The following is an 11,598-nucleotide window of genomic DNA, read 5'->3' as shown; positions in this document are numbered from 1 at the left end:
GCATCGCCTTTGGCAGTCGTCGTTTTAAGCCAATAATCGCAGTTGGTAAGACGCGCATTTGGACAACAATGATTTGAGTTCGCGATCGTTGGTATCTTCAGCAACTGCCAAGACATTATAGAGATGAACCGCTAGCGGGAAGACAGCTCGGCGCAGTCCAGCCGTCGTTACCCCTGGACCATATTTCCAAACAAAAAAGATGCAGTCGCAACAAGGCACTACGCGAAGTTTCCGGCGAAAACAGCCGTATCCACGACGCCTGGCCCGTTCGCCGCTGGTTCAGGCTCCCCTCGACCAGGTATTCAATCTTTCCGTGTTTAGGAGGACCAACCGCGGAACTGCCATTGTTTTGGCGTCCGCGCACTCCGTCGAAATCGGCTCCGTTCCGTCGTCTGTACATGGCACCGATGAACCTTCTTTGACCCTATCAGTCATCCTTGACGTGGTTCGCTACACCGCATGCCCAAACTGTCGGCGTTTTTTCTCCGACGAGCGTTCTCTGACCGGACATCGGATTCTTTTTCACGAGTTCTCGCAGTTCAATTCCGTAAGCGTGGCGGCTCACGAGTTCTTTGTGTACTTCAATCCCCCGTTTAATTTTCTCTATAGCGGCTTAAACCCACTCGTGGGCCTGTTACCATGAGGATACCCTTTTCTGTGAAGTGGATATTTTGGTAAATATGACAGCGTCTGTATATCCAACGGCCCCGCTCATTATCTGTGTACTTGATGTTGACAATAAATTACACATGTTTTCCTCATTTCCATATCACTTTGTATGTTGTTTTTATCTACCCATGTTGAATTAACCTGAGACTGGGGTAGCGAAGAAACATCAAAACGTAGAAGGGACAGAAAATAGACAGGACGACGTCTCAAACTCAGCTAACTTATTTATTTAGTCCACCTCCTTATATAGTCTCAATCTCAAGGTCATCTTGAGATTGAGACTTGAGTCCATTTCAAGGAGGTGAACTAAATAAATAAGTTAGCTGAGCTCGAGACGTCGTCCTGTCTATTCTCTGTCCCTTCTACGTTTTGATGTTTCTTCTCTACCCCAGTCCCAGGTTAGTTCAACATGGCTAATATTCACCAGCTCGCCTGCACCCTTACGATATTTTCTATGTGTTTATCTGGTTACGATTAGCATTTCTTAAGGGTGGCTGTGTTTCTGCATATGGGCACAAAAATAGAGTCAGATGATATATCACACAAAATGGACAGATCAATGTACAGTGTCAGACGATTAAAAAAACTTAGGCGACCATGTGGCTCAGAAAGCGTGCAGCGCTCTCTATCAGAAAAATATGTCAAACATTAGCGGCTGTTAATTTTTTGGCGTCACTCCCCTGCTTTAACAATAAACTTAGTTGTAAGTCAGCGCTGCGTCCATGTTACTTCTTCGTCTGGTCCTCGTCTTTCCGCGCTGTTTTTAATTCCGAAATGTAATAATTAGTTAATGCTTATTCCAGCGCTGAATGTAAAAGTGTTCCGCAAAAATAGGCAAATTCAAGAGTGGCTTTACACCACTTGGTTGGAAGGATGAGCCATCAGTTTTCCGGTTTTTGGTAATAAGTTCACAGGATGATTGACAAAAATTGGTTTCCATTTTGTTTCAACAAGCACTGCAGCTATCTGCGGTTTTGACTGAGCAATCATTTGCCCACGAAGTCAAGTGTATACAAATGAAACAGCCGCTCAAATTTCGCTCGTTAACATAATAGCCTTAATAATAACTTCACTGTCTGCCGTCTTATAGCACTGGATGTCTTCCGAGCCGCGCGCTCCCCTGGGCTTTTTTGTATCGTTTGCGACTCTAGGTGCAATTTCGAATTTTTTGGTGTCTCTTAATATCCCAAGGGATATTAAGAGACACCCTATTTCTAACAATCTGTGAGACGCTGTGTTCAAATATAATGCCTACAACCGTTTGAGCTAATTTGTAAAGTCGCATGAGATTGCAAAAGCCACATGTTTCACGGACTGCCAGCCAAAATTGATCGAACTGAAAAACAATTGGCCAAGTATTAGTCACTGTCGATGGGTCAATTTAGTGAGGTACCGCATCCACCCATATGATCGGCCCACGAGGAGCGCTCGTGTTGCCGATGAAATGGCTCGTGCCCCCCCCCCCCCCCCCCCCCCGCCCTTTCCCAACAGCCGTTTCCTCGGCTGGTGTGGGGAAAGGGGAGGGGGGGGGGGGGGGTGGCTGCTCCGGCTTTGGTCATTTTCCTGTCGCTCCAAGAAAGAAAGGAGCTTCGTCAGTGCAGCCGATCAGTTCGGCTCGGTTATCGAGTTTCGCTCGCCTCGCAGCGATGTGCCACATAAAGTCCCTACAAGTAGCGACATTCTTTGAAGCGCCGACTGCGTGACGGCGCAAGTTTTAGGAAGCGAATGGCGGCGCACAGAAGAAGACTCAACTGATCAGTATCATTTAGCTCCAGCGGAATGTGCTTTGTCATTTGTATTAGTTCTCATTACTTGAGAAAAACAGTATCAAGGGACTTTATTTGCACAAGGTGCGCCGCGCCCACCTCAGCAAAACAAATAAAGACTTGCGTCGCAGGCGTTGATCGTGGCGAAAGAGCAGGATCGAACGCTAGGGCGAGACTGGCTGTGGCTTGCCACGCGGAGCCCCTTTTGTGCACGCGTGGTCTTCTGCAACAATCGGCGTAGACGGTTCGGCGCGTAGTGCACTCTAAAGCGCGAGACACATGCGCGAAAAATCCATCCGATCCGACGTCCGATCCGGCAGTGCGACTGCCTGATCCGAAAAATTTGGTCGCTTCAGGCGTCGGATCGGCGATCCGACGTGCGTCCAACGTGCCAGATAGTAGGGAGTTTTCGTAGACCGCACTGCCCCCTCCGCTAAGCGTTCCGCAACGAAGAAGTTGCTACTGCGCCTGCGCGCCGATAGCCTCGACTGTGGAGTTCCCGCTATTGTAGCGGGTTGCGGAGGGCCTTGCGGGACGCCGAAAACGATCTACGAAAACTCCCTAGTTTCGCACGGCGGACGGATTGTCGGATGCGTCCAGCCAATGACAGCACAGCTAGCGCGAACGTCATGATGACGCACTGAGTCTGGCGGGACGAAGCGAACGCGATAACGGGACAGGCGAGGGGAAGCCGGAAGCGTGGATCCCGCTGACCTATTCGAGAAAGATGGCTTCGGCAAAGAATGCACGCGCTAACGAGAACCAGCTTGTAACTTCGCTCGTGTGAGCTAAACCGTCAATCTGGGACCAGAGATCTATGAACGCGGACCTCCGCTGGAGTGCTTGGATCTCCTGGGCGGTGCCGAACGGATCGTCGTGTCGCATGCAAGTTCGGAAGCGTGTGTCTCAAACTGTCGCGTGCGGCGATTCGGAGCGGCGTTCGGACTGTCGGATCGGACGTCGGATCGGACGATTCTGTCGTCCATGTGTCTCGCGCTTAAAGGGAAGATGGGACACTTCTACATTTGAGAAAAAACGCTTGAATTGCGTTCATTTGGCCTTTAGAATAACAGATATCAAAATTATATTTCAATGCGACGCGCCGGAGAGCCACAAGAGCAATTTCAAAATAGGGCTGAAGCCCCGCCCCCCTAGCCTTGGGCAGCCAAAAGATCCGTCGATGACGTCACGGACAGCGACTGTCTTTCGCGTTTTTCTCGCGTTTAACAATACTTACGCAGCAAATGGTTTGGGTATTCGGGTTCACGGGGTAAAAATACACCAGAATTCACTTCTAACTCATTTTTTCCAAGAAGCTCCGTAGCTTCACTTTAACGTCGAATGAGCGACACGGTTCTCAAATTTAACAAAACATTACGTTAGAGTCAACAAAAATGTCTACCCGCTCCAGGCCTCGACGCTTAATGCGTCCTGTTAAGGACGCATTAAGCACACCAAGCCGGAGTCGTATGCGAGGCGACACACCCACGTAAAAAGATACTTATTGAACGGAAGGTTAGGGCGCAAACGAGCTGGCAATTGTCGAACAATTTCATAGAACCACTTTTAACTTTTTGGTCAAGTGTTTTGACCGTTTATTGTTTATTGTTTATTGTTTATTGTTTATTGAAATAACCCCACAGCGCCCGTGAGGGCATTATAGCGGGGGAGGGGCAAATACAAAATGAACATGACGCCAAAGAACACTTAAATTGCCTAAACAGTCAAAACTCAAATTGTGACTTACCAGGAGAAATCAACATGAAAATAAAGACAAACGTAAACCCAAACCAGCGTAAAACTAGACACTGCACTCGTGAATATATATAGAAAAAGCTGAAGTTTGTAGAAATAACAGGTTTTAAGAATCTGACAATGCCTGATAAAATTGATAGCTTACGCTTATTGAGACGATCTCTTCAGGTAAATTGTTCCAGTTGAATATTGTACAAGGAAAAAATGAGTATTTGTAAATGTTTGTTCTGCTGGAAAAAGGCCTAATTTTTCTGCTATGATCCAGGCGCCGAGAGATAAAGTGAGGTGGAAGTAAATAACGCATTTTGTCAATTCCACACTGATCGTAATATATGCTGTGAAGGAGTTTCAGGCGGAAGCATTTACGACGATTCAGTAGAGGCTGCCAGTTAAGATCGCGTTTCATGGCAGTTACACTTTGACCACGCGAGTATGCATTAAGGACAAATCTGGCGGCTCTGTTTTGTATCAGTTCTATACTATTTATCAGGTACTGCTGGTGGGGATCCCAAACTTCTGAAGCGTACTCTAGAATGGGCCGAATATTTGTGAGATACAGGGTGTTTTTGACCTCTTGAGGAGAATTTTTGAAATTACGTTTGATGAAGCCTAGCATCCGATTAGCTTTAGCAGTCATATACTCAATGTGGAAGCGCCATGACAAATCGTGGGAGAAGTAAACGCCTAAATATTTTACTTGTGGTGACATGTTGATGGGAATGTCGTTAATCTGGTACATGGTGGTGATAGGGTTACGCTTTCTAGTTACACGGACAAAGTGACATTTGTTAACGTTTAAATCCATTCCCCAAGTACTACACCAGTTTGCTATGCGGTCAAGGTCGGCCTGCAGAGTGATACAATCGTTGACCGAACTTACTGCTCGATAAATTATACAATCGTCAGCATACAGGCGTATACTAGAAAAAACGTCTACAACAATGTCATTGATAAATATTAAAAATAAAATAAAAGTAAAAGCGGCCCCAACACCGAACCCTGGGGTACACCAGAAGTGACGGAGATAAAATCAGATGACTTGCCATTAATTAACACTGCTTGAGTCCTGCCACTTAGGTAATCTGCTAACCACCCAAGAACTTTACCATCTATTTTTAAGGACTTCATTTTATGCAGAATAAATTTATGTGGCACGAGATCAAAAGCTTTCCGGAAATCAAGAAAAATACAATCTGTTTGAAGGCCTTTATCGTATGCGTTTGCTAGGTCATGGTAAAATTCTACTAGCTGAGTAGTGCATGACAAGCCTGGGCGGAACCCGTGCTGGGATGGAGTGAAAAAATTATTTGACTGTAAATGTTGAGCGATACTTGTGTAGATCACATGTTCCATAAGTTTAGAAGACGTGCTTAGCAACGATATGGGCCTGTAATTTTCAACTTTGTTTTTGGGGCCGCTTTTATGCACAGGCACAACATGAGCTTTCTTCCAGTCAGAAGGCAAAATACTATCTGATATAGATCTGGTAAACAGGACGTGCAAGAACATAGCGAGTATACCTGCGCATTCCTTAAGAATCTTGTTAGGAATGCCATCAGGACCTGGAGACTTATCAGTTTTAAGTGACCCCACAAGTTTAACCAGTCCGTCAGAGTGGAATTCAATTTCCGGCATGTCACGGAATTCATTTACTGCGTTTGGCAGAGCCAAGTGCACCGCAGTTATTGGGGGAGAAAAAACTGATTGGAAGTATCTACTAAAGCATGTAGCTTTTGCTTGGTCATCGTGTATGGTCTGTTCAAGTTCTTCAATTGGTGGTATGCCAACCTGGTCCTTCTTGTTGCTTTTTACCAATTTCCAGAATTCTTTAGGGCTCCTTTTAAGACGGTCACTTAAAGTGCTCTGAAAAACATTTTTAGCTAATTTAAGTTTTCTTTTGTAGAGTTTACTTAGGTCGCGTAACCGATTAAGGGACGCGGCAATAGAAGTCCTGCGGAAAGTTAAGTATGCGCACTTCTTTTTCTTCAAAATTTGCCGTAACTCTCTATTTATCCAAGGTTTGTTTTTTTGCTTTCTTGGAGAGAATAGCTTGTGTGGGATGTAAGTGTCGATTAAGGCAGTAAGCTTAGTTTTAAAAATGTTCCACAGGGTTTCAACGTCCATCTCATAGCTGTGCATTTCAAAAATGGCAAAAAACGCTACAAGTTCGTCAGCAAGGCTAGCGTAATTGCCCTGGTCGTAAAAATAAATCCTGCGTGGGGGCTGCAGAGCCGATAGCGGACGTTTACACTGTATACTTGCTGTAACTATGTCGTGATCGCTAATGCCCGGGAGGTTTGTGACTGCAGAAACAACTGTTCTGGAATCGCAAAGAAGGAGGTCTAGTGTACTTGATCTATTGAAGTCCACTCTGGTTGGTTCAGTGACGTATTGAGACAACCCAAAGCTTGAGACAAAGTGAGAAAATGTCGTGTATAATATCGAAGAGCCGGTAGTTAACATTTGCTTATCGTGCCATGTTATGTCAGGCAGGTTAAAGTCACCCCCAAGTACAAGATAATCACTTGAGATGGAAGACAGCTCATCAGATAGGGATAACAGTGATTCATGGGTTGCGCTGGGGGGCCGGTAGTATGATCCGATAGCTAGGGTTTCCCCGGAATTTAGATAAATCTTACACCAAACCGATTCACACGATGAACAAGGAACATTTATTTGCGAACTCTGAAGGTCGTTTGCTATCAGTAAAAAAACGCCACCACCATGTGTGGTTCTATCCTTTCGATAGGCAGAATAATTGGAAGGGAAAATTTCTTCGTCAGCTATCTCTTCGATTAACCAAGATTCCGTACCCATTACAATGCTAGGTTGCGTCGTAGCGACAAGTTCAGCAAAGTCATCAATTTTATTTTTTATGCTGCGACAGTTAATAAGTAGTGCCTCAAGGTTCGTCACAGGTGGTGGTGACACAACATGTTTCCGTGGTAGTAGCTATGATTCATTCCGTTGGGTGGGAACTGAGCTTGATAATTTCATTAGTTGGCGTGTCGACTCGTCCCAAGTATATACCTCGCTGTTGACTATTAATTTGTCGTAACGTAAAGATACTTTGTCTTCTGGCTTTCGAGTATGTTTTATGCTATTCCAGAGTTCTTTTCGTACTAGCTGGACCCTACGTGAGAAGTCTTCAGCTATGAACACCTGCGACCCCTTCAGTTTACTTGCGTTACGAAGGATATCTAGCTTTTCGTTGAAATCGTCTTGTTATAAGAATAAAAAATATTCAATTCAATTCAATTAAATTTTTATTTTCAGATCAAGTCATACAAAATAAAGAGCTGGCCCAAAAATATCGTATGACCACTGGCGGAAAACGAACTTTCAGACATGAGACTCATAAAAAGATACACTCTTTATTTCAAAACTAATACCCGTGCCACACGGGCAACTCGAATGCCATTTAGAACGAATGACATTTGAGCGGACGGCCAATCAGCGCGAGACACTCCAGGCGCAGCGCTTTCCACGCGTGACATATTGCGAGCTGATTCGCCTATCACACAAATGTCATTCGTTGTAAATGGTATTCGAGTTGCCCGTGTGGCACCGGTATTAAATGTGCGCTCCTTATTGAATGACTTATTCGTTCACGACTACGCTTACTAGAAGAGAAGCTGGAAGTGTTTGGGGCATTAGTGGCTGACATTTTGATTCCGTGCCTCTGTCTGCGGGAGCCGGTAGAAATAACTTTGATGAACAACCATTTCGGGTCGCAGTTGGTCGAGGGAAGAGCATCCTGCGTGGTGGGGTAAAAAAGCAGAGAAAAATATTTTTGTGTGTATATTTCGATTGTTGAAAATCGCCATGAAATCATTTTTCAACTTTTAGGAAATAGTGGCCGAATAAAAGCTTGAATGTCTAAAACCCTGGTAAGGAATCCGTGTCCTTCTCAGCGCCTTAACTTTTACATAAAAAAAAAGAATGCGTCAACCCGAGCGAGCCCCTCTTCTCGTTTAACCTGGAAACCAAGGTGTCTTGGTAAGTTGTGCACCAGAAGCACAGTTATGGTAGGCCAGAAGTGCAGTTGTGAAGATCTGGTGAGCAAGCATTTTCTCGATTTAAGCGTACACACATCCCAGAATATTCTGTATGCGCGTAGCAGTGCCCCATTGCACTCAAGGGCTAGAAGAAAACTAATACGCTACCAGAAAATGGGCTAGTTGAGAATTCCACCACACACTATTGAGCAATTATTCAGCCGTAAATTGGAACTCATGTGTACTATGTCTTTTTTTTTTTTTTTTTTTGTTAGTAGAATGGACATTTGGGCAAGTTGGTATGAGTTTACCGTGAAAACCAGCGCGAAAGGAACAAGGGCAAAAATGGAGGTCTACGCAGGACAAGCAATGATTGACAATTGATTTTAATTGGAATGTGTAGATGGCGCTGTGTTCGCTCAGCCATAGGGCGCACCGGGGATTTCGCGCTTCTTTTTACTTTATTTCACACTCCACGTGCTAACCAAGATCCAGAAAATGAATCTCGCTGTTCGTTAGAGTCGATGAAGTTTGGCTCAGGTTGATGGTATGTTTTTTTTTTTCAGTTTTGTAATAGGTCTCTGCATTCCTCTACACGTTTGGTATTGGCGTTCAAACAATACGGTGGTTTCGGAGAACCGCGGTTCGCATCCGCAATCTCGGCAGTGCATCGCTAAATGCGAGTATGCGGTCCCTTGCAATGCGCTTTGGTGTCTTCTCAGTCAGATGTTCATAGACTTCCTGTATAGGCTCCCTACGAGAGCCAGAGTTGAGCGTTCATCCCCGTAGCGCCGCCTTTCCTGCACAGCATGTTGATCCTGCTCCTCACGTGACTGACTTTTGCGAATAGCGGTGCTGCGCGTTCGAAGTGCGCGGCATGCTCAAAAGCAGGAGAACGTACGCCGGGGCGCGTGCAACGTCTACTCCCCTGCACAGCACTTGATCCGGCTCCTCACGTGACCGGATCTCGGCGAATAGCGGCGCGGCGGCACGTGGAAAACAGACGCGCAACTCTGGGTGCGCTAGGGAGCCTATACAGGAACTCTAGATGTTCAGGCATCGCCCCGTTTGCCCAACATAGGAGCGCCCGCGCGAGAAAGGAATCACGTCACCTGTGCCTTTTACACGAGTGACTTGCCTTTTACACTGGTGGGGTGAACGCGTTTTTTTTTTCCCCGCAACAAACTAGGCTGATTATGCTCCATGATTAACCAACACAAAGGCAAGAGGAAGCAAGCGGATTGTAAGAGCTGCAACATCAAGCACCGCATCAAATTCGTCACCTGCATGAAAGGCACTGTCTACATTATCCGTTCCTCGTGCGGGCGCTCATATATTGGGAAAACGGGGCGATGCGTGAACATCTGAGTGAGAGAACACCTAAGCTACTTGAAAGACACTGCATACTCGCATTTAGCGATGTATTGTCGATATTGCGGGTGCGAACCGCAGTTCTCCAAAACCACCCTATTGTTTAAACACCAAGACCAAACGTGTAGAAAAATGAAGGAAACCTATGACCTAACAAAAAACAGACCATCGTGCCTGATCCAACCTTCACTGACTTACGAACAGTGAGATACACTTTCTGGAACTTGGCTAGCACGTGGAGCTTGAAACGGAGAAAGAAGTGCAGAATCTATGGTGCGCAATATGCCTGGGCAAACATACTGCCATCTACACGTTCAAATAAAAAAAAAGATCAGTTGTTAGCGCTTGTCCTGTGTAGTCCTTCCTTTTTAAAGCGCAGCCCTTAGGCGCCCGTTTCCGGCTTGAGCGGCGTCGGCGTCGCCGTCGCCGTCACCGTCGGCGTTACTGTAATGCGTCAGCGTCGCCGTCGGTGTAACCATAACGCGTCGGCGTCACCGTAACACGTCGGCGTAACGCGTCGGCGTGACGCTTCGGCATCGCCGTCGGGGTAACCGTAAGGCGTCGGCGTAATGCGTTGGCGTAACCGTAACGTTTCGGCGTAACGCGTCCCCGTCGCCGTCGGTTTAACCGCGCGGTGCATTATGGGACGTTTCCCATAATGCACGGCGTGGGAAGGAGGAGTGAAGAGGAATGGGAGAAGGGTGAGGCTGGAGGAGGGGGAGGAGTATGGAGGAGGGAGGAGAAGAAAGAGGGACAAGGAAGAGGGGAGGAGGAGGGGGAGGTAAAAAGAGAAGGAGGAGGAGAAGAGGGAAGGAGGCGAGGAGCACGGAAGGAGTAGATGAGGAGAGGGTACGGATGAGGAGGAGGGCATACCGTCCCCCCGTGCCCTCCCCTCCTCCTTCTCAAGAGCTGCGCTCTAATTCGGCATTACAGGGAGTTCGAACCACTGCGCCGTAGTTGAACCATTGGGTGTCACTTTTACGGTTCATGGCAACTTTGTGTAGAAGCAACTTTGGTGGTGTAAACTATATGCTGCTGAAAGTAATCACCCAGTATAGAGGCCACCCCAATAGCAGCTCATACGACGGAAATGCAAGGAGTATATATGTGTGACCGTGTGTTATAGCGATGATGACTCAGGATTGGGTCGCTGTTATACGCAGGCATAGACGACATCGTAATTTTCGGAGGAGGCATGTACCAAGTATGTATGTTTTGTACTTGTACACCCTTGAACATGCGTGAAGACACGTTTTTATGACCAGCGTGACGGGGCCGTTAACCGAGTAAGAAAGACTCCCCAGGCAGTGCCTGAAAACCGATTTGTTTTTAAATATTTAATAACGGTGTGGTCACGCCTTTGGAAGCATATTGTGCAAAAGCTGACGCACAAAATGTCTAGACGAAGGGACAAAAGTGGAACCGTACAGCCGTTGTACTATGGTGCCTGGAACGCGTCTCCGACTGGTATGTTCACCACGTCCAATAAACTGGTCCCTTGATTTCCGCCTGATGACGTCATAGAAGTGTCATGCTGTCGCCGGTCGCGACCCTGGTGCTGTCTCAGCAGCTGTGGTGGATGTGGCAGACGCCTGTTCTGCTGCAGGTCGCTCTTCACCTCTAGAGTGCACGGAAGCTACAGCAGCAGGAAGTTGGGACGTCCGGGACGCCGTGACGACAGCGACACTCGTGTTCGCTCGTGCTTTTTGCCAACAATTCTACGACCAGCCGCCAGGGTCGCGACAGGCTACAGCATGACATTGCGGCTTCTGTGACGTCATTTGTAGCCACTTTGGGACCACTTTTGTTGTATGGGCGGGATAGGACGCTATACAAACCAGTCGGAGACGTGCTCCAGGCACCATAGTGGTACCAGGCATGTACAATGTTAAGCCAGCTCAACAGGGCCTTCTTTTTTTTTTCCTTTGCCCTTTAACCTATCGGGTCTGGTGACACGCAAGAACACCAAACGCTCACTTCATGCGCACGTGTAAAACAACATTTTTAAGAACATTTACTCTACGTTTAAGGGTCACCAT

At 46.7% G+C, this 11,598-nt stretch overlaps 1 protein-coding gene across 1 annotated transcript in view; it reads right to left on the bottom strand.

The window, feature by feature from the left end:
• Positions 1-7,843: 7,843 nt before the first annotated feature.
• The window catches only part of LOC8030249 (hydroxyacid oxidase 1-like), a 47,628-nt gene continuing 43,873 nt past the window's right edge, over positions 7,844-11,598 (bottom strand). Inside the window, exon 8 of the mRNA XM_040212488.1 lies at positions 7,844-7,947. Coding sequence (XP_040068422.1) covers positions 7,844-7,947 — 104 coding nt within the window. The remainder of the gene's footprint in view (positions 7,948-11,598) is intronic.

Source organism: Ixodes scapularis, unplaced genomic scaffold (genome assembly GCF_016920785.2).
Source record: "Ixodes scapularis isolate PalLabHiFi unplaced genomic scaffold, ASM1692078v2 ptg000972l_1__unscaffolded, whole genome shotgun sequence".
Taxonomy (NCBI): Eukaryota; Metazoa; Arthropoda; class Arachnida; order Ixodida; family Ixodidae; genus Ixodes; species Ixodes scapularis.
Note: the sequence above shows the minus strand (reverse complement) of the source record. Positions and strands in the feature narration are given on the sequence as shown.